The sequence below is a fragment of the Ovis aries genome, chromosome 19 (assembly GCF_016772045.2).
Source record: "Ovis aries strain OAR_USU_Benz2616 breed Rambouillet chromosome 19, ARS-UI_Ramb_v3.0, whole genome shotgun sequence".
Classification (NCBI taxonomy): domain Eukaryota; kingdom Metazoa; phylum Chordata; class Mammalia; order Artiodactyla; family Bovidae; genus Ovis; species Ovis aries.
The window spans coordinates 21,663,353-21,685,617 of NC_056072.1; the positions used below are offsets into that span (position 1 = coordinate 21,663,353).

General features: G+C 45.9%; 1 protein-coding gene across 13 annotated transcripts in view; it reads right to left on the bottom strand.

The window, feature by feature from the left end:
* ITPR1 (inositol 1,4,5-trisphosphate receptor type 1) overlaps positions 1 to 22,265 on the bottom strand; it is a 348,286-nt gene that overhangs the window by 151,701 nt on the left and 174,320 nt on the right. For all 13 annotated transcript variants that reach the window (XM_060402187.1, XM_027958140.3, XM_027958135.3 and 10 more), the window contains 11 exons: positions 21,054 to 21,305; positions 20,245 to 20,386; positions 19,428 to 19,581; positions 16,904 to 17,091; positions 13,371 to 13,509; positions 12,653 to 12,707; positions 9,727 to 9,892; positions 9,443 to 9,613; positions 8,700 to 8,765; positions 7,418 to 7,555; positions 1,997 to 2,122 (listed from right to left, as the gene is read on the bottom strand). In XM_060402187.1, coding sequence (XP_060258170.1) covers positions 1,997 to 2,122; positions 7,418 to 7,555; positions 8,700 to 8,765; positions 9,443 to 9,613; positions 9,727 to 9,892; positions 12,653 to 12,707; positions 13,371 to 13,509; positions 16,904 to 17,091; positions 19,428 to 19,581; positions 20,245 to 20,386; positions 21,054 to 21,305 — 1,597 coding nt within the window. The remainder of the gene's footprint in view (positions 1 to 1,996; positions 2,123 to 7,417; positions 7,556 to 8,699; positions 8,766 to 9,442; positions 9,614 to 9,726; positions 9,893 to 12,652; positions 12,708 to 13,370; positions 13,510 to 16,903; positions 17,092 to 19,427; positions 19,582 to 20,244; positions 20,387 to 21,053; positions 21,306 to 22,265) is intronic.

The following is a 22,265-nucleotide window of genomic DNA, read 5'->3' on the forward strand; positions in this document are numbered from 1 at the left end:
TGATAAATGCAATGTATCCATTTCTGTTGGCTTTATACCCAGGAGTAGAATCGTTGGGTTGCAGAGTTCAAATACATTTGGCTTTAGAAGATACTCCCAGACAGCTTTGAAACCGATTAACAATTTACATTCTACATTACAGCGACTCCATAGTCTTGCCAACACTTAGTGGTGTCAGTTTTTCAATTTCATATTTTGTTGTAAGTATCTTCCTTGATTTGCATTTCTCTGATGAGGAACCATATTGAGGGCTTTGTGATGTTTGTTGGCCATTTGGATAATCTCAGAGCATCCCATTTTAAAGTTTTTAGCTCATTTGAAAAAGTGGGCTGTGATTTTCCTCATGGACCTTCTGGAGTTTGTTACTTCTACTGGGGGTGAAGTTGTTCCTGGACTTGAACACTGAATGTTCTCTCTCACTCTGTGGCTTGTCTTTGCTTACTCTTTACAGTGTCATTTGATGAATAGAAGTTCTCAATTGTTTTTTAAAGATTTTTTATCTTGGGCCATTTTTAAAGTCTGTATTGAATTTGTTACAATATGGCTTCTGTTGTTCATGTATATTGGTTTTTTGGCCAAGAGGCATGTGGATGGGATCATAGCTTCCTGACCAGGAGCCAAACCCACACCCCCTGCACTGGAAGGCGAAGGCTTAACCACTGGGCCACCAACGAAGTTCCGCATTAATTTTTTTAAAAAAGTCTGATTTACTGATATTTTCCTGCATGACTAGTGGTCTTTGCATTCAGTGTGAGAAACGTTCCTTTCCATAAGGTCATGAGGGTATTTTCATGTTTTCCTTCAGAAGCTTCATTTTCTACTTTTTATCTAGACTTAACAGAGTTATTAGGTTTAATGACTGGTGTGAGGTAAGGGGCTTTAAACTTTTCATCTTTTGCCTTTTCGTTAACGTGACAAAGATGGAATATGACTCTACAATGCAGCAGTTGTTTTTCTGGAAAGCTCCAGCAGTATGGACGAGTATTTATGTGTGTTTGTGTGTGTACATGTGAGCATGTGTTAATGCACAAGGCTGTCCTTTGCAGCATTGCTCATGAGCCAAAATTCAGACACTGCCAAACTGTCCATTAATCAGGAAATGGTTTCAGAAAAGTTACAGCCATTCTGTCCATGCGTGCTCAGTTGCTTCAGTCGTGTCCAACTCTTTGTGACCCTATGGACTTTAGCCCACCAGGCTCCTCTGTCCATGGGATTCTCCAGGCAAGAATACCGGAGTGGGTTACCATTTCCTCCTTTAGGGGCTCTTCCCAACACAGGGATCAAATCCGTGTCTCCTGCACTGCAGGCAGATTCTTTTACTGCAGAGCCACCAGGGAAGTATTTAGTCATGAAAATCAATGAGAAAAATTTGTATCTCTCTGACTTACAAAGATAGCCAAGATGTGTAAGCGAAAAAAGCAAAATACAAAAACAATGTGTACAGTGTACCATCATTTTCCTATTAAAAAAAGCATGACACATATGTAACATATGAAAAACATATGTAATTAAAATGTAACACAATTATGTTTTACACGGATGCATTATGTTTTGTGTAAACATGGAGAACTTGATGCACGACCCCAGGAGGATGTGGCTGGACAGTGAGAAGTGGTACTTTGCTGCAGCTGGAGTTTGATGTAATGAGGAATGCTACTAAGAGAAAATACATTTATCTTGCATCTACCACCTCTTCCTCGCTCCTTCTACCTTTTTTCCCATAAAGTATTTACGTCCTCCTGAGAGCCGATCAAAATGTTCCCCGTTGGAATGAAGGTTGCATCATAACAAGTCCCAGCGGCCATGACAGCAAGAGAACAAGCTGCTCCCCTCTCTTCCCGCTTGCACCCCCCGCGGTCCTCCTCTCTTCCCGCTTGCACCCCCCGCGGTCCTCCTCTCTTCCCGCTTGCACCCCGCGTGGTCCTCCTCTCTTCCCGCTTGCACCCCCCGCGGTCCTCCTCCCTGCACAGAGTCCCAGACAGGCCTCCAGTCTTACCCCTGGGTTTAGAAACAGGTTTATGTGTTTGTGGAGCAGAGCCTGATTCTGCTGGTTGCCGGCGCAGAAATTCTGGAGAAACTCATGAGCCAGCCTCATTATCTCCTGCATCTTGGTGTCTTCAGCCTGTGAGGGAGAAGACAGACGAAAAACAGGTTGAAGACCCAGCTATGCCTTTGGCAAGAGAAGGTCAGCTGGAGAAAGCAGCGATCTCTAGGCCAGGAGGCCAGGTTCCATGATGCCCCCATCCCCTCGACTCATGTGGGGCTCTGGGGGTGTTTCAAGGGGCTGGCTGCATAAAAACACTGGGGGGTGCTGCACCGCTGACTTTTGCAGAGAAGTCAGAAATTTGTCTATGCTTCATGGAGGAAAATGAATTCTCTCCCACTAGCCTTGGGCAGTCAAATGAAATGATTTTATCATGGAAAAAGGACATAGAGAATGAAAGCTAAGAGGAAGTCTCTGAGATCCCACTGTCTAGCAATTGCTGAAATTTCTAAACCCCTTACTTCTGAAAATACGGATGGACAGCAGAGCAGGGGCCAACTTCATCACTGGCTATAAGCACATCTCCCAGCTCTCAGGCACACATTTTCAAGTTGCCTTAACCTATGAACACCCTAAATCCTGGCAGCAGTTATCACAGCAAAGTGCAACTCTAGATTCTAAGTTGGGGCAAATGCACCTGTCTTGACTCCTTTCCCCATCACCTGACACATGATTTAACCTAAGACTTAGCTTTCCTACTTACACAATCAGGATAATGTGTGTCTCAGGCATTTCACATGGCTGATTACAAGATTCTCAGGTCAGGTATCAAAAATACATACTCAGTGAGCAACTAGGATACACTTTACAGCACAGGTAAGTATAGCTATCATCTTGCAATAACTTTTAATGGAATATAATCTGCAAATATACCAAATCCTTTTGCTGTACCCCTGAAACTAATATTGTAAATCAACTACACTTCAAAAAAATACACTCAATATTTGTAAAGAGTTAGATGCCTATGTTAATCCTAAAGGAAATCAACCCTGAATACTCATTGGAAGGACTGATGCTGAAACTGAAGCTCCAATACTTTGGCCATTTGATGCGAAGAACTGACTCATTGGAAAAGATCCTGATGCTGGGAAAGACTGAAGGCACGAGGAGACAGAGAACCAGATGACTGGATGGCATCACTGACTCAATAGACATGAGTCTGAGCAAACTCTGGGAAATGGTGATGGAAAGGGAAGCCTGGTGTGCTGCAGTTCATGGAGTTGCAAAGAGTCAGACATGACTGAGCAACTGAACAACAGCAACAACAAAGAGGCCTATGACAAGACAATTATATAGAACTTCTTGGGACTTTCCTGGTGGTCCAATAGCTAAAACTCCAAGCTTCCAATGCAGGAGGCCCAGGTGTGACCCTGGTCAGGGAACTAGATCCCACATGCAGCAACTAAAGAACCCACATGCTGCCATGAAGACTGAAGATCCCACGTGCTGTACTTAAGACCCAGTGCAACCAAATAAACAGACATTTAAAAACAAAGAAACCTCTTGCTACTTTCAGTTCAGTTCAGTTGCTCAGTCATGTCAGACTCTCTGTGACCCCATGGCCTGCAGCACGCCAGGCCTCTCTGTCCATCACTCCTGGAGTTTACCCAAACTCTTGTCCATTGAGTCGGTGATGCCATCCAACCATCTCATTCTCTGTTGTCCCCTTCTCCTTCCACCCTCAATCTTTCCCAGCATCAGGGTCTTTTCAAATGAGTCAGCTGTTCGCATCAGGTGGCCAAAGTACTGCAGTTTCAGCTTCAACATCAGTCCTTCCAATGAACACCCAGGACTTATCTCCTTTAGAATGGACTGGTTGGATCTCCTTGCAGTCAAGAGTCTTCTCCAACACCACAGTTCAAAAGCATCAGTTCTTCGGCACTCAGCTTTCTTTATGGTCCAACTCTCACATCTATACATGACTGCTGGAAAACCATAGCCTTGACTAGATGGACCTTTGTTGGCAAAGTAATGTCTCTGCTTTTCAATATGCTGTCTAGGTTGCTCATAACTTTCCTTCCAAGGAGTAAGCGTACTACTTGCTACTTTAGCCAGTTCTAAACAACCCATCACTTAAAAGAGTAAAAACAAAATGAGAAGCTTCCTCAAATGGAAATCACCCCTCATATTTGTAAACCCCACTTCATCTTCCTCAGTCACCTCACATACATCCCCCCTCATTTTAGAGACAGAGTGCTACAGTTGGGAATGCAGGCCCTGACACCAGGCTGCATGGCCCTTAGGCCAAACAAACAACTTCTGAGCTGTGTGACCTTGGGCAAGGGACTTAACCTTTCGGTTTCCTCATCTGTAACAAGGAGCTGATAAAGGACACACTTCCTATTGTGGTTATGAAGATTAAATGAGAAAATTCATGTTAAGTGCTTAGACCATAACGACTCATTAAATGTTAGCTGCTATTACTGGTCTAGACTAAGGGTCAGCAAACTTTTTTCTTAGAGGTCCAGATACATACTTCAGGGCTTTATGGGTCAAAAAGCAAAACAGAGGACATTATGCACAAACCTATATAACCCCTAAAAATTTAACTATTCAAAAACGTACATGTGTGTACCTATGGATGATTCATGTTGATGTTTGGCAGAAATTAACGCAATACTGTAAAGCAATTGTCCTTCAATTAAAAATAAATAAAGCTAAAATTGAAAGCAAAACAAAACGTAGCAACCATTCTTGTCTCCAGCACTATATAAAAACAGGCGGTAGGCTGGAGGTGATCCATGTCTGCAGTTTGCCCACTCTGATCTAGACCACAGCCTTGTGAGAAAGTAGAACACTTCTGCCAGGAACACTGATGGAAGGAACCCAGACTCTCAGGGTGACAACCGAACAAAGCAGGAGATTGAAAGAGGACGCTGACAGCCAGTCTCAGAACAACAGAGCAGGCATTACATTTGTCTCTCATTTACAGAGAGAGGGGCAAAGTTTCTAAGCTCTAAGAAATCAGAGGGTCTGGGACACAGACACACCACAGCAGCCTTGAACCACTGTGCATTCTTCCCTTTCTTCACCTACTAAAGGAATCTGCTGGCAGACAAGCTAACTAAAAGCTTGTGCCATTCAAAGCAGATTTTTACAGGGCAAGGACCTCACAAAGACATAACACGAACTTACCTGTTAGTAAGAGTCCCTCCGCTGTTCTTACACAATGGGGTGGCTGTATCCATCCAAAACCCAGACAAAGTATATACACACACAATGTTCTGCCTTTGAGTCACCAATTCCAGCTGAATCTGGTTCCTATAGATCCCTCCAACACTTCTCTGAGAATGAATGTCTCTCATTAAGGAAACAGGTTACTGGGAGGCAAAGCCAAGGCCAGCAACCTTTCTCCTGACATTCTCCACATAGAGGGAGAATATCCACTTCCTGGTTCGAGTCCAAATATCGCCAAGTTTGGATGACACCCACATCCATCTATATCAATTCCAGGTTACTGAAGCACCTGAGCTATCGAAGGGATTAAACTTGTACTTTTATTTGTGGCTGGTGAAAAGCCTGACCCATCAGACTCACATGGGCCCTGTGACTAAGGATACGGCCTCGGGAGGGAACTTCCTAAGGTGCAGGGTAGCGAGTAAAGGTGAGGAGCAGGTGAGGCGGAAGGTGAGCCATCCAAGGCCCAGGCTCCCACAGATGAGCTAAGCAGGCTCTGCCATGTGCAGCTGGGCCTTCCAGACAAGTTTCTAAACCTTTCTGGCTCCAGTCCTCTCATCTAAAATGGGGCACCTACCTCCTCTGGATGTTCTGAGGATTAAATGAGAGAATAATGTAAAAGCCTCAGCATAGGGCCTGGCACCTGGCAAGCAATGGGCAGGAAACCTCCCTCAGGTGACTTCACTAGGGAGCCTCTGGGAGTCACTGGGCAATTCAACAGCCCAGCACCTAAGTCTCAACTCTAAACCTCCCCAGCCTCAGTCCCCTCATCCATCAAGTGGCAACACCATGAGTGCCACACTGGGTTTTAGAAGCTTGAATGAATGCTTTCATTTCGTTCTACTGGACACTGTTATTCTTTGTATTTATTTATTATTATTTTTTAGCCATACTACACTGCATGTAGGATCTTAATTTCCCAGCTAGAGACTGAACCGATGCTCCCTAGAGTGAAAGAACAGAGGCCCCCTAACCACTGGGCCACCAAGGAAGCCCCGAATGGATGCCTCTGTCAGGTCGATGCTCTCCTGCTTCCCTCCATCCCATCACTGCTGCTGCTGCTGCTGCTAAGTCGCGTCAGTCGTGTCCGACTCCGTGCGACCCCATAGACGGCAGCCCACCAGGTTCCCCCGTCCCTGGGATTCTCCAGGCAAGAACACCGGAGTGGGTGGCCATTTCCTTCTCCCATGCATGAAAGTGAAAAGTGAAAGTGAGGTCTCTCAGTCATGTCTGACTCTTAGCCACCCCACGGACAGCAGCCTACCAGGCTCCTCAGTCCATGGGATTCTCCAGGCAAGAGTACTGGAGTGGGGTGCCATTGCCTTCTCCCATCCCATCACTAGCAATGCCAAATACTAACACGAAAAATGAGAGACGCAGCTTAGTTTCTATCAACAGAAAATAAGACTTAGACTGAGCAGAATCCAACAGATCGAACCTAACCAGCTGTCAGCACACAGCGAGGACTTCGAGTGGGCAAGTCCTATGTCTTCACATGCATTTATAGCTTGCAGTGCTTCCAAGGCTGACTAACAAGGCAGACGAAACTATACAGCATGTATTTATTAAGCTTTGGTGATCCAGTATCTCTGATGTGGGAGGACAGCTTTCTCTGGCTCTCCTGAACTCACCAGTTCATACCCCTGCTCTGAAAGTAGAAAACTGCAGTCCCTGTGATTGTGGGGGGGGTTCATAATTTATCACTTACGCTAATTTGATTTCATAATCATGCATGTGACCTGGGGGAGTTATTGATGGCCATGTCACAAGCTCTTCTAAAACACACTGGATTCAAAACAACAAACAGCTTTTACAACTCTTTAAAAAAAAAAAGAAAACAAGTATACAGTACAGAGTCCACATGCAGGGACAGCTCTGTCCACCGGACCTTTGTACTCAGACCAAGCTGCCCCCCTCCGGCCTGGCAGGGGAGTGAGGAGAGAACAGACAGACTCCTCCTTCTTTATAGAGTTCTAGAAGCAGAGGGAGCTTATGGGGGGTTTCACTGTATTGCTACCATGCTCTGTTTGTTTCATGTCAATTACCTAAGACTGCTTCACAGTTGACAGTCATCACACATCAGCTTCATTTCTTCACCAACCGTTCCCAAGTGTGAAGGGTATAGGGAAACCCAGGAACCCGCCCCCTTGGAGCAGCAGCCGTGGGGTCAGGCTGCAGGGAGGGGGCGATGCCCACCTTCTCGTAGGGGATCTGCAGCAGCTCCAGCACCACGGCGTGGGCGCCCATGTTCCGGAGCAAGCGCTGTTGCTGCTTCCTGCTCTTCCGCACGGATGCGCTCTCTTGAACACAGAGTTTGCTGAGTCGGATCAAAATCTGGCAGGAAGAAAGATCAAAGTTTCTCCTCAATCCACATCTCTGTTCTGAGGATCTAACCTACAGCCTGGCCACAATAGTTCCTGATATCTCACTGTGTACATGGAATTTGCAAAGAGAAGAGATCTCAAGCATTCTTACCTCCCCCTACCATCCTCCAAAAGTTACTTCTGTGAGTGATGGATGTGTTAATTGACTTGATTGTGGTAATGATTTCACTATGTATATATCAAATTATCACATTGTCAAGTATATTATAATTTTGTCACTTATACCTCAAAGTTTGAAAAAAAAGTTGTAAGAAACAAAAATCAATCTCAGAAAAGTAGGAAGCATAGTTGGAAGAAAGATTGCCTGGGGATGGTGTTGGCAGGAAGGTAAAAGGGACCACGATCCATTAAGAATGTAATAAGAGGGAAAGTTCTCTAACTTGTAGGGTCCTTACTGATTGTATTGAACCAAATCCACATATGGCTAAGAACAAGTCTTCCAGATTAACGACTGGATTACAGCTCCATTAGCAAGTGGGATGTTTCAGGTATCCTAAAATGGTATGGGGGCTTCCCTGTTGGTTCAGTGGTAAAGAATCTGCCTGCCGATGTAGGAGACGCAGGTTCAGTCCCTGGTCCGGGAAGATCCCCTGGAGAAGGAAATGGCAACCCACTCCAGTGTTCTTGCCTGGAAAATCCCATGGACAGAGGAACCTGGTGGGCTACAGACCATGGGATTGCAAAAGAGCTGGACATGACTTAGCCACTAACCAACGACAAAAAAGGTATGACTCAGCACCACTGCCAAAAACTTGGGAAGAATTTGTTCTGGGGTAAAAAAACACCAAACTTCCAACCTCTCAACTTCGAAGCATCCTATGCAAAGATTTCTAAAAAACTACGGTTCTCATTGGTGATACTACATGTCAGCAATCAAGATAAATCATTGATAATTTTACCACTTCACTCTTCCTTCAATTGTAAGCCTTCAGAAGTATAGGTGCTGGCAGCCCCCATACAAGGTGAGGAAACAGAGCAGACACACACGATGCGGACTGAGGCCTGACACTGAGACCTATGCACTTGGCCTCAGAGGTCCTCTTTCCCTCTGTTAAACTTCGCACCACGGGAAAGGCTCAGGGGAGGGCACATACCTCTTTGACCACCCTGTAGTTGTAGCTGCTGGTGCTCTCATGCTGCTGTGACTTGTTATTCCCCTCCTAGGAACCAAAACGAACGTGACTGGGGTTTGCACAACTCTTGGGTTCCTGTCCATTTGTTAGGGTTAGATCACAATCTTGGAAGGAATAGGAATTTTTTCAGTGTTTTCCAGCCATCATGGGGCTTCCCAGGTGGCGCTAGTGGTAAAGAATCCTACCAATTCAGGAAACACAAGAAATGTGGGTTTGATCCCTGGGTGCGGAAGATCTCTTGGAGGAGGGCATGGCAACCAACTCCAGTATTCTTGCCTGGAGAATCCCATGGATAGAGAAGCCTGGTGGGCAGCAGTCCACAAGGTCACAAAGAGTACACAACTGAGTGGCTGAGAACTAGCACTAGCCAGCTGTCCTGCTAGGTTTATGCCCGAGTCAATCCCTTGCTCACACTCAGCTCCCCGTGACGGATGTTATTTCGCTGATTGGGAAAGGATGCTGGGCCAGGCATAGCTGGAGAACAGGTCCATTCTTCAAGGGGCACCTGGTGCCCAGGAGAGTCTGCAAGGGGCACCTGGTGCTATACTTCCTGGGAGAATGGCTATCACCCTGGTAACACGCAGACCTCTTGAGATCCCAGCCCATCCTAGCATCTACATTTTTACCTAAAACCAGAGGAGGACGTTCACTTGTTCCAGGAGCCCACGCATCTCCTCCGGCAACCTAACTTGCGTGTCACCCACCTCTGTCTTCTTATGTTCGTTTTCCCCAGATGCGCCATCCATGGCCTCGTCGGGGCCCTGCCCTTTGTACACCCAGAGCTCTGACTTCTCCACGATGGATCTCAACTGGTCCAGGTCTTGTTTGATCTGCTTGTAGTTATCGACATCTTGGCTGGTAACGAGCAGCTGAACCTGAACGAATGCAATCGACCAGGGGCACTCAATACCCTCTCAGACAGATGACGACCCCACCACCAATAACCCACACACACACACGTGTGTGCACACACGGCCACCCAAGCTACCTGTTTGAAGGCCTGGAGGACCTCCTGTCTCTGACTGAAGTGCCGAAAGAGAAGCTGCAGGGCCCCCGACACCAGGGGTGGGTAGTCGTGCATCGTCAGGTGGAGCAGGACTCGGAGGAATGTTCTGCCGCCGTGGTCATCCAGGTCCAGCGGGGTGTTCTCCTCACTGAGGGGAGAGGTAACGTGAGCCACAGACGCCCCCACCCGCAGCCGTGGGCCCAGACACACCTCACTTGGCGAGATCCCCCACTCTATGGCCGATCTCAGCAGACCTGGCTATTAAATAACTCCTTTAACAATACCATCTTGTTTCATCTTCAACTGTATTCCGAGGGGAGGGGACAGTTATGGTGTCACAGCTGCCAAATGTTTAACCAAAGTCCCCGCCTTCCCACAGTGACAGGCCTGGCTTTGCAAACTCTCCCACCAGATGTTCTGCTGCTGGGCACCCCCATGGTTTCAGAGCCGTGCACAGTTGTGTTTCTCCAGAGTTACTAGTTTGTTTTTTATTTAAGATGCTAGTGCCAAGAAACCATCTGTGGTGGAGGGACAGGTTTTCAAGGTCTAGCCTGTACCATATCCCCAATCGTGCACTTGGATGGGGTCACAGGGTCCAACAAATGTGTGCGCTCAGTCGTGTCCAACTCTTTGCGACCCCATGGACTGTAACCTGCCAGGCTTCTCTGTCCATGGGATTCTCCAAGCAAGAATACTGGAGTGGGTGGCCGTTCCCTTCTCCAGGGGGTCTTCACCACCCCCAGGGATCGAACCTGCCTTGTGCATCTCCTGCATTGACAGGCAAATTCTTTACCACTGCACCACCTGGAAAAAGGGGAAATCACTAGACCATTCAGGTATGGTGGTGGTTTAATCGCTAAGTCGTATTTGACTCTTGCGACCCCATGGACTGCAGGCCGCCAGGCTCCTCTGTCCATCGGATTCTCCAGGCAAGAATGCTGGAGTGGGTTGCTCGTTCCTTCTCCAGGAGATCTTCCCAACACAGGAATCGAACCCAGGTCTCCTGCACTGCAGGCAGATCCTTTACCGACTGAGCTATGACAGAAGCCCACCTGCACCATCTGAGAAGCCCCCCAGTTGCCATGAAGGTGCCCAAAGATTCACTTATCTTGTCTCAAGCTGGCAGCAAGTAGTTTGGTCCCACAGGCCCCACTTTGAGAAGTGTTGCCTTGAGTCATCCCCACTCAGTGCTTTTCTAGCTTCCTAGCTGGGGTTAATCAGTATATTACCAAGGCTTCTCCCAATATCTACGCTACGTTGATTGTGTGCTACTTACACAACCAAAAATTTAATAAGCAAGTCCTGGTGCTAAGGGCAGGCCACCGTGAACCTGAGCACTGTCACTGAGGGTCTGGGCCTGTATTGTGTTTACAATCAAATGAAGGTCAAATGCTGAGACCTTCATAGCTGCAGACCAGCAAGGGAGGCCTAGATAGGACTTAGTACATAAATCCTCTGTTTGCACTATGCGCTCCAGAAAGGTGTAAAGAAGCTTTCATAGCCCTTCAACACCAGAAAAGCAGTAGAGAGCCAAGATACCGCCCAGCAGATTGAAGTGGCACCAGGCTGAACTCAAAACTCCCTGAGTTTCGGAACAGCAATCTTTTCCATAGAGTAAATAATGCTGCTGACTCAAATTTCACAATGACATTCAGCACTAAGACAGTGAACATCAGTTCACCCTCTCTGGTCTAAACACCCTTATGTAGGTTCCTCCCACACTGACACTGGGCTTAGCCAGGTGATCTGCTTGGACCAATAGGACATTAGCAACATGATGCAAGCAGATGCTTGCTTAGTGCTTGTGCATTGTTGGTCTAGCCTCTTGGGGCCTTCGCACATAGAGCCAGTTACCAAGCTATGCAGAAGCCCAAAATATCCACGTGCAAAGACAGAGAAGTCCCAGCCTTAAAGGCATCGCCTCCAAGGAGCCAGAAATGCAAAGAAAGCAACATGGATGTGCCAACCCCAATCACTAGCTACTGTGGTTGCATGACAGACCCAACAGTGATCAGCAGAAGAACCATCTAGCTGAGCCCCAGTCAACCACAGGGTTGTGAGAGGCAATAAAATGACGGTTTTAATCCATTTTTCTTTAGCTGTCCTGGGTCTTTGTTACCATGTGCGAGCATGGGCTCAGTAGCTGTGACTCTCACGCTCCAGAGAGTGGACTTCAGTAGCTGCAGCACATGGGCTTAGATGCCCCATGAGATGTGGAATCTTCTCCGAACAGGTATTGAACCTGCATCCCCTGCACTGACAGATGGATTCTTAACCACTGGACCACCAGGGAAGTCCTTAATCCATTAAGTTTTGATTGTCAAAAGCAATACTTAACTGAAGCAAATGTGCATATACCAAGAGTTATACATACAGGGTGTTTATACCAAGTTTGCAGGTGTTTGAGTCGTATAGGGATTTGAGTCTCATAATGATGTTTGCAGTCAACAGTGAGCAATCTCATCTTTTAGGAAAGGGTTCACACAGTAATTTCAGGCTACAGACAATGAAAGAACTGCAAGCCTGTTTTTATTCTTGCTGCTGCTTGGCTTCTAAAGAGCTTGGGGGTGCCTGCAGCCCAGTAGCACCCATGAGCATGCTTTCTGCACTCTGTTTTGAGCCCCCTCTTTCTTTCAACATTATTTCCTCACTGTTTAAAAAAGTCTTGTAATGTGTATACTTTGGGAAACCTTCTTCAATTCTTTCTGCTGTAGGCAGGAAACACATATACGAAGCCAACTAAGATCACTCTGACCTGAGTTCTAGAAGTTATAAAGTGAGCAGGCAAACAACCTAAACCCAAGGACTAAACCTTTCTGAGTCCAAGGAGAAGTCTTTGAGAGCTAATAGAGAGGAGCCTCCTCCATCTCAGAACCACCTACAGAACAGCAACTGAAAATATACTTTCCTTCCTCCGAAGATGCCCTCAGCTTGTTCTTCAATGTGTTCAAAGTCAAGAGCACCTGAAGAGTTAGAGAGAAGAGAACTTCAGATGCAGGAAGGAATGAAAACGTGCTGCCTGTGAACTTCCCTCCCAAACACCCTTGCCTCTGCTCATGGATTAACCTCAAGTTTTCCAGCTTCTTTTACTGAAAAGCTCTGAAGCCAGGTCAACCTGGATCACACTGTCCACTGGCTCCAGGTTTCTACTCAGTGCATGACCCCTTGTGAGAGGCACTACCTCCTTCCAAGGAGCCTCAGACCTTGCTAGGTGGGCTTATTTCTACTACTATCTTTCTCTTATCCATCACCACTATATCCTGGGCAGGGAAAAACTTCTACCCAGAGTAAAAGTTGCTAGCGGACAGTCAATTTTCTCGGAGAATTTTGTTTTGGGTGTTTTTTTTTCCCAGTCTTTCACACAACCATAACATTAGAACCCTCAGCTGTCTTACGACTAAGACACTCAAAGATGGAAGAAATAAGATCTACTCCAGAAGGAATCTGGGCTCTTGCAATTATTTGTTTGCCCCAAATGGGTAACTCCCAGGATGTTTTCTAAAATATAGTCACCTTCAAATATATTCACATTTTATCCTTGTTCTAGAACGTACTCTCTGGACTTTCAGCTTTCAGTAGACCCGGGTCCCATTTCACGGCAGAAATCCCATCCTGGCATCGCTCACCTGGCACGTTACTTGGTCCTTCTTGGCTGCTGTTTCCGGAGGATGTTTCTGAAGTCTGGGAATTGCTTTCATCAAACTCCCGCTTAAATATACACAGGAGGCAGGAGATCCTATAATCCAACCTCACATTCAAAATAAACTAGAGATTCAAGTGGAAATGGAAACAGATTGGTTACATTAGCATACCACCTGGAACACCCCGCCAAACCGCTGCACTCTGGCTGGGCCTGGTATCTGCTGCACCAATTACCTTAAACACTAAGTGAGCCAAATATTTGGCTTAAGATTTCAACAGTCTTCAAAGACTTGCATGGGATATATCAATTCTGCCCACAGCACCTTAAGCTTCTAGTAAAAACTTCAGCATCCCGGCAATTAATTTAATAATCAGAACAATAAATCACTCACTTCCCACTCCATCCTCTATAAAACATTACTTTATTTCAGCAAGTATCGAATGCCGATGCTGAGTCTTAACAAGGGCGGAGTTGGCTGCTTTTAAGTGAACTGACAGAGAAAAATGCGTTTTCCGTACTGAGAATTAGCTTGGCTCTTTATTCTCTATGAATGACTGTTTTCTTTGATGTAGATACAAACTCTTGGGCTCCCTCTTCTTTCACTCCCTGTGCTCCCTCCCCATCCGCTCCAACACAAGGATGCTTTTTCCATGATTGTGGCTGGAGCCAAAAAACAAAGATCAGTCAACGACTCGAAACTGTAAAAGGACCTTACCGACCGACCGTCTCTTCTCTCTCATCTCTGCCCCACCCTCCTGGCGAGTTTACCCAATCCCAGGACTGTGGTCACCTCTTCGAGGCTGCAACAGGTTCTTGGTTTATCTTCCAAGTTTTTGTTCCCCGCTGCACCATAAAGTTTGTGGGATTCTAGTTCCCTGACCAAGGATTGAACCCAGGCCCTCAGCAGTGAAAGCACGGGGTATTAACCATTGGACCATGAGGGAAGTCCCTATCTTTTAAACTCTTGGTCTACACTTCCTGACTGACTACTGGGCATCCCCTTCAGGGTCCTCCCGGTGTCTCAAACTCAGGACTGTACCAAACGAACTGTCCATTCTGCCTGGCTTCTCTTGCCCCCAGTCAGTCTCGGGACCTTCTGCGCGCGCACACACACATCTCAATGACGAAGCCCTGCTGGCTCTGTCTCTGCCACTCCTCAGGACCTCTCCCCTGCTGCATTTCACCCTGCTCACAGCTGTTCCCTCCCACCTCCGTCATTACACTACCAAATTACCAGGTCTACCTCCCAAAGGTGTTTCTTCTTAGGTTAGCTCCCCGCTTGAGAACAGTCAAAGGCTCCCCTAGAATCAAGTCCTAACACTTCAGGCACCCCAAATTTTCTGGAGTCTGCCTTTCCAACCTCATTTCTGATAACTTCCTTTCAGCATACGCCACGCCCCTGCCCAAGGAGAAGGGCTTACTGACTCAACCTACTCCACCCGTCTGAAAACAGCCCCTTGTTTCTACACAACACCTGTCCATGGCTAAAGGCTCGGATAAAATCTTACCTCCTCTTTAAAATCTCCTTTGGTCCTTACTAAATGGGATCACCAGACCCACCAGTATATCAGAATGTTTTTCTCATGGCTTTATTTCCATGTACACACAGCTTCATCATACCTCCTTTTCCTATTAGACTTTAAACACCCTGGAGACAGAGGCCCTGTCCAAACTGTCTGTGCTTTCCTCATACAGCCCCTCATCTAGCCAGGCAAAGTGCCTGCATGTTGTAGATCAGTAAGTATTTGCTGAAAGAATCCATCAATTAAATGTTCTCAGATTATTACAGTAATCACTACAGTGAGTAGACCTCAAAATGTAACCAATTTTCATATCACATCAATTCTGATAAACACACATGACATCCACATACTTGGGGCCTGTACGCCACGGCCTGAAATCTTTGAAATCTTTCCCTACTTTTGCTCAGACATAAATTCAATGAGTTTCCTGTACTTAAATCGTTCTTTATTGGCTTCAGTAATTATTTTGAGGAGTTCCACTGTTGCTTTCAAACCATCAGTTAACTGTGATTTTAGAATTTTAAAAAATCCTTCCATCTGTAAATATGCGTATTTCTCCCCTCCATCTCAACTCCTCATCTCCTCCATCCTTTCTGGGGTTGAGATCAGGCAGTGTGGGATAAAAGAGAAAGGTGACTACAGCATTCTTTTCATTAAGGAGCAGCTAATTTTGTTAATGAATTAAAAACTCCCAGGGAGCAGAAAGAGGAAAACATAATTTGTTGGAAGGCTGGAAGGTTCGCATAGGAAGCAGAGGGCTTCCATCCCCTCTTCCCTAGGCCAGGACTTTGCTTCTACAATTATCCTCTCTCCTCTTTTTCAGTAAGTCCCCCCTCTCAACATGATCACTTCCATTCAGCATACAATCTTGCTGATATCCCTTAACTTAAATATGACCAACAACCACCTTGCAGCCCCCACCACCGACTTTTCTCTGTGCATCTTTACAGCAAATCCACTCAGGACAATTTTATGCCCTGACTTCCCACTTCATCTTCTCCCATTTCTTCTTGACCTTGACCTGTTTCCAGACTTGCCAACTGTGCTTCCACCTCGGGTCTCTGCATTTATTATTCCCTCTCGGGGTCTCAGAGACTCTTTCCCTAAATATGAGTTCCCTCACTGCTCTCTGAATGGGAAGACCTTCTCTGACAATTTCATCAAAACATGTACCCACAAGGGCCTCCAAACAGTCTTGGCTCTCTTTTACACTTTAACATCCTTGGTACATACACTGTTATATGCCTATGTGTTTTTGTGTGCTAAGTTGCTTCAGTCATGTCTGAGTCTTTGTGACTGTTTGGACTATAACCCACCAGGTGTCTCTGTCCATGGGATTCTCCAGGCAAGACTACTGGAGTGAGCTGCCATGCCCTCCTCCAGGGGACCTTCCCGACCCAGGATCGAATCCCCATCTCTCTTGTTTCCTGCTTTGGCAGGCAAGGATTCTTTACCACTGGTGCAACCTGGGAAGCCCTTATGCGCTTATGCCCCCTCTCAAAATGTAAGCGGGAATGACTCTATTCATTGCTGGCTTTTCAGTGCTTAAAAGTACTTGGCATGGAATCAGTATCAAGAAGTATTCGTTGAATATAGCAATGGATGAAGAAGGGAGAAAGGGAAGGCTTGAGGGAGGAGTTACAAACTTTATGGAACTTTGAACTGAGTTATGAACAAAAAGCAGGAATCTCAGCTACGGACAGAGTGTGAGTGAATTCTGAGCAAACGGACAGTATGGCTGACAGCAGAGACCAATGATGAGGGAAAGCGAGGGTAACTGCTGACCGTCTGGCATGGCTGGCAGGACAGGGCGTGTGGGGGACAGACAGGAGATGACAAGCAGTAAGAGGGCCAGTTCAGAAATGGCACCCGAGGCTAAGGATCTACCTCCACTCTCTTCCCGAAAGCCTGGGGCTCCATCAAAGCACGGCCACTGCACACAGATGCTCCCCTGTGAAGCACACTCCTGCCCCTACTTCTGGCCCATGATTACCTGGAGTATTTCAATGATCTTCAGCTTGGTGTCCATCACCATGATGTCCTCCTTCTCCGGCTCGGCCTGTTTCACGTTGCCCTCAGGGGCGGTGGCCGTGGGTGTCATGGGCAGGAAGCCTCCTCCCCGGAGCACCACCTGGGTCATCAGCTCTCCGACCCCATGGATGGACCGCATCACGTTACTGCCTAGGAAGGGCCAGGACAGACCCTGGTCACGACAGACCCCTGGAGCACACTCTGGGGCACACCTGGCCAGGGACAGAGGCTCTTCAGGACAAGTCATTTCACACGTCTCTGTCCCAATACATTCTATGACCCTGGGAACCTGATGGGTTAATACCTATCAAAACTGCAGGGCTTACCATGGAAGACAGTATGGAGATTTCTTAAAAAACTAGGAATAAAAGCACCATATGACCCAGCAACCCCACTCCTAGGCATATACCCTGAGGAAACCAAAATTGAAAAAGACACATGTACCCCAATGTTCACTGTAGCACTATTTACAATAGCTAGGACATGGAAGCAACCTAGATGTCCATTGACAGATGAATGGATAAAGAAGCTGTGGTACATATACACTATGGAATATTACTCAGCCATAAACATGAATGCTTTTGAGTCAGTTTTAAAGAGGTGGACAAACCTAGAGCCTATTATACAGAGTGAAGTAACTCAAAAGGAGAAATATAAATATCATATACTGACACATAGGTATGGAATCTAGAACGACGGTACTGATGAATTTATTTGTAGGGCAGCAATGGAGAAACCAGAGAAGGCAATGGCACCCCACTCCAGTACTCTTACCTGGAAAATCCCATGGACGGAGGAGCCTGGAAGGCTGCAATCCATGGGGTCGCTGAGGGTCGGACACGACTGAGTGACTTCACCTTCACTTTTCACTTTCATGTATTGGAGAAGGAAATGGCAACCCACTCCAGTGTTTTTGCCTGGAGAATCCCAGGGATGGGGGAGCCTGGTGGGCTGCCGTCTATGGGGTCGCACAGAGTCGGACACGACTGAAGTGACTCAGCATAGCAATGGAGAAACAGACATAGAGAACAGACTTGTGGACACAGGGAGGGGGAGGAGAGGGTGAGATGTATGGAGAGAGTAACATGGAAACTTGTATTGCTGCTAAGTCGCTTCAGTCGTGTCCAACTCTGTGCTACCCCATAGATGGCAGCCCACCAGGCTCCTCCATCCCTGGGATTCTCCAGACAAGAATTTTGGAGTGGGTTGCCATTTCCTTCTCCCATGCATGAAAGTGAAAGTGAAAGTGAAGTCGCTCAGTCATGTCCGACTCTTAGAGACTCCATGGACTGCAGCCCACCAGGCTCCTCCATCCATGGGATTTTCCAGGCAAGAGTATTGGAGTGGGGTGCCATTGCCTTTTCCTGGAAACTTACATTACCATATGTAAAATAGATAGCCAATAGGAATTGGAAGTATGACTCAGGGAACTCAAACAGGGGCTCTGCGACAATCTAGAAGGGTGGGATGGGGAGGGAGATGGGAGGGATGTTCGGGAGGGAGGGGACATGGGTGTACCTATGGCTGATTCTTATTGATGTTTGACGCAAAATCACAAAATTCTGTAAAGCAATTATCTTTCAATAAAAAAATAAAGTGGCAAAAAAAAAAAAAATTCAGGGTTTAAGGAAGTAGGTGAAAGAGTGTGGGCTTTGAAACTGCCCTAAGGAGCAATTTTATGTGTTAAATCACCCGCCCAATTGTATGGCCACCCACTGCATGCCTGCTGCTGTGCACAGAACTAGAAACACAGGAGTTAACAAGACGTACATCCTGTGCTGCACCAACAGCCACCTGATCTTGAGGGCACTGTGCCACCCATGAGGGTCAGTTTATTCCACTATAGAAGGAGAAAACCCAGCTCAACTGATAGGATCACGTGGCGAATGACTGAGCACAGGCCCTAACAGGCAGTGGGATGCAAGTAGACGTACTTTTTCTATTCCAGCTGGAGAGACTAGCTGAACAATAATCCACATGTGAGTACCTAGTATGTGTCCATTACGACACTAAAACAGAGGAGAAAAACAAACACATCAAGGCAGATTTTCCTACTCACAAATTGGAAACAGGCTACCCAGACACAGTCTGGATTTCATTTACTCACATACTAACATAAGCACAGATCATCACAGCACATCAAGAACACTGAAAGCACATAAGCATTCCAGCTGTGAGGCAACTTTCAAATGGTGCAGTGGAATATGCAACTTCATTTACAAATGTAAAAACTACAGCAAAGTGTTAATAATCATTGACTCTGAGTCATGGGTCCATAGGTGTCCACTCTACTCTTCTTTCCACTTTTATTTATATCTGAAAATGTTCGTAAAGTCAAGAAGAAAAGGACGAAGAAAGGATGTGACATCACGTGGTAATGCGACATCACGTGGTAAGCATGGCAGAGACAGGAGGAGGGGCAAGTGCGTCCCCACGTGTGGGCACCATCAGAGCCCCCCTCCTCAGCTTCTCCACACTGTTCTCACCTTTATTCTCCTCTCCCTTCGCCATCTTGCTGATGGGGAAGATTGTGGTCACGTGCACACAGTCCAATATGGCCAGGAGGATTTTGGTTAATCGGAGAAGGTCAGAGAAGTTGTAGAAACCAAAGTATATGAGATTCCTAGCTAGGTTGACAACCTATTGTATTTAAGAGAGAGAGGAGGGAGATGGATTAATTAAACAGTATCCTTCAGTTCCTTTTCAGGTGGACTAGGTTGTCAACCTAGCTAGGTTGACAACCTATTGTATTTAAGAGAGAGAGGAGGGAGATGGATTAATTAAACAGTATCCTTCAGTTCCTTTTCAGGTGGACTATTTTATGATTCCGACCTTCTTTACCATAAGAGAAGTCATTTAATTTACTTGCAGTTTCTGATCAAATTTAATTTAGTTTCATAAGGAAAAAAAAATAAGAAATGGAAACCTGCAAAGCTGCTGATCTGTTCTGATGACTGGTGAATAAAAAACCAACCTCATCACTAGGTCTGTGTAGCTTCCCAAAGATAATAGAGGGCAAGCCAAGGTACACCCAACAAGGACACAGATAACATTGCAATGCTTGGAAATCTAACTCCTAAAAAGGCAAAGTGGTTACAAAGAAAAATATTCAACTCAAAGGTAATAAGGATTTGTGTCCCTCAAACGATTAATCTACGACAGATCCTAAGCACAGTCTGGTTTCTTTCCTGTCACTTTTAATACAATGTACAGAGCATACATAATGTTCTATCATTTTACACGATTTAATTCACCACATGTATGTTTCTTACAAAACATACAGATCACTTCACCATGAGTTACCTCAAACGTAAGTTTATTTTTCTCCTTATCAGAGAAAGGGAACCTCTGACACACCACATCTCTTAAATATTCCTCCACAAATTCCATGGTCTGAGCGAACCTTTCCTTAATTTCATCTTTGGAGGCTCCACTACTATCGTAGCTGAAAGGAAAGGAGAAAGAAAAGGCAATCAAAGGTCAAGTTCCTCCCAGTGAGGCTTTCCCTGTTTGCTTAGCCCCTAAAGCCAGAACCACCCACCCCAACACTTCCCACCATCTTGTCCCTATTTACTTTCCCTGCTCAGCAACCACCACTAACGTATATATTTTAGTCCTTTATCTTAGTTATTGTCTGTCTTTCCCCACTAGTGTAAACATAGTTTTCTTTTTTTTTTTTTCTTTTCTGGCCACGTCACACAGCATGTGGGAGCCTAGTTGCCCGACCAGGAATTAAACTCACACCCCCACAGTTGGAAGTGCAGAGTCTTAACCAGCAAACCACTAAGTCCAACATGCTTTTCTTGTTTATTCCCAGATAGATTCTTTAAGCCTGGCAGGCAGGAGACACTTTAAGTATCTGCTGAATAAAACAGACAAACAAGGTATAAAAGGGCAATCATACCATCTTTTACCTTCTTGAGGGAAGAAATAATGCTTGCTATCCTTAATTACATTTTCATTAAAAAAAAAAAAAAAAGACAGTCTTTCTTCTCTGATTGAACTAGACTTAACCTGACCATAAGGCCTTTGTCTTCTGCTACACAGAACACTTCAGCTAAGACATTTTAAAGCAATATGAAGTCTTAACAGGGCAAAGGAGCCAGGCTCACTCATCAATGGCGATCTCGGAGGGGATCTCAGACCAGAGGCGGGCGTATTTCACAGGGGTGACCTGCTCCTGGGGGTCTCGGTCCACGTGCATGTGGAGCATGAGACGGCAGAAGGACGCCCGCAGGTCGTAGGGCAGGTTCTCGTCGGACATGCAGCGGAGAATGAGATCCACGTCCAGCTGGCCCGAGATCTCGTTGATGGCAAGGTACTGGCGGTCCAGGCACATCCTCGCAAAGAGGTTCAGCTGGTACCTGAGAAAAGGAAAGTTGCAGAGAGCTCACACTTCCAGAAACACACAGCAGGAGTCAGAGGAGGGGCCCAGATCTCATAGGACTGGTATATGGCCACGTGAACTTGTACATCAACACTCTTCACCTGGTTGTGTACACCCAAGTCTGGCTTCTGTATCCAGCAGAAAAAAGAACAGTTCAAGCTATGCCAACAGTCACACATGTCTATCCCATGTGGGAGTACCTACATGGCTAATCGATTCCATTTTGCCCATATTTTATAAGATGGGGGAGAAAAAATGAAAAATCATTTTCATTAGGGTGAAAATGATTATCTATTTCCTTAGTTATGCCTTTTAAAAAATATTTATTTGGCTGTTCCTGGTCTTAGTTGGGGCACAAAGGATTCTCAGTCTTCACTGTGGCATGCAAACTCTTAGTTGTGGCATGTGGGATCTAGTTCCCTGATCAAGGATCAAACCCAGGCCTCCGCCATTGGGAGCTCAGAGTCTTAGCCACTGGACCAGCAAGGAAGCCCTACTTTAGTTTGGCTTTTATACAGCACATTAAAGACCACAAAGGAAATGGTAAAGGTTTCAGACCTTCACTGAGTCTACTTAGAAATTTTATGACACTTTCGGGGTCTTATCTCATACAGCTCTGCTCTTTGACTTCACACACATGTGAAAAACATAGTGGAAAAAGTAGGGGACTCCTCAAAATGTCTTAAGGTTTCCTCCTCACCCAATTACATGTGATCTCTGTGAAGTTCCAAACTTGGTCTAATTACATACTCATAACATCAACAAAAATTAAAGAGTGTCACAATATTCAGAGAGCGCAAAGACAAGCAAAAGCTCTCATTTACAACTGGTGAGAGTGTGCACCAAAATATCCAATCTAGGATTGCTTAATGAGTTTAAAATACGCATATGCCCCAATCTCATAATTTCCTGGTATGGAATGGAAATTCCTACACAT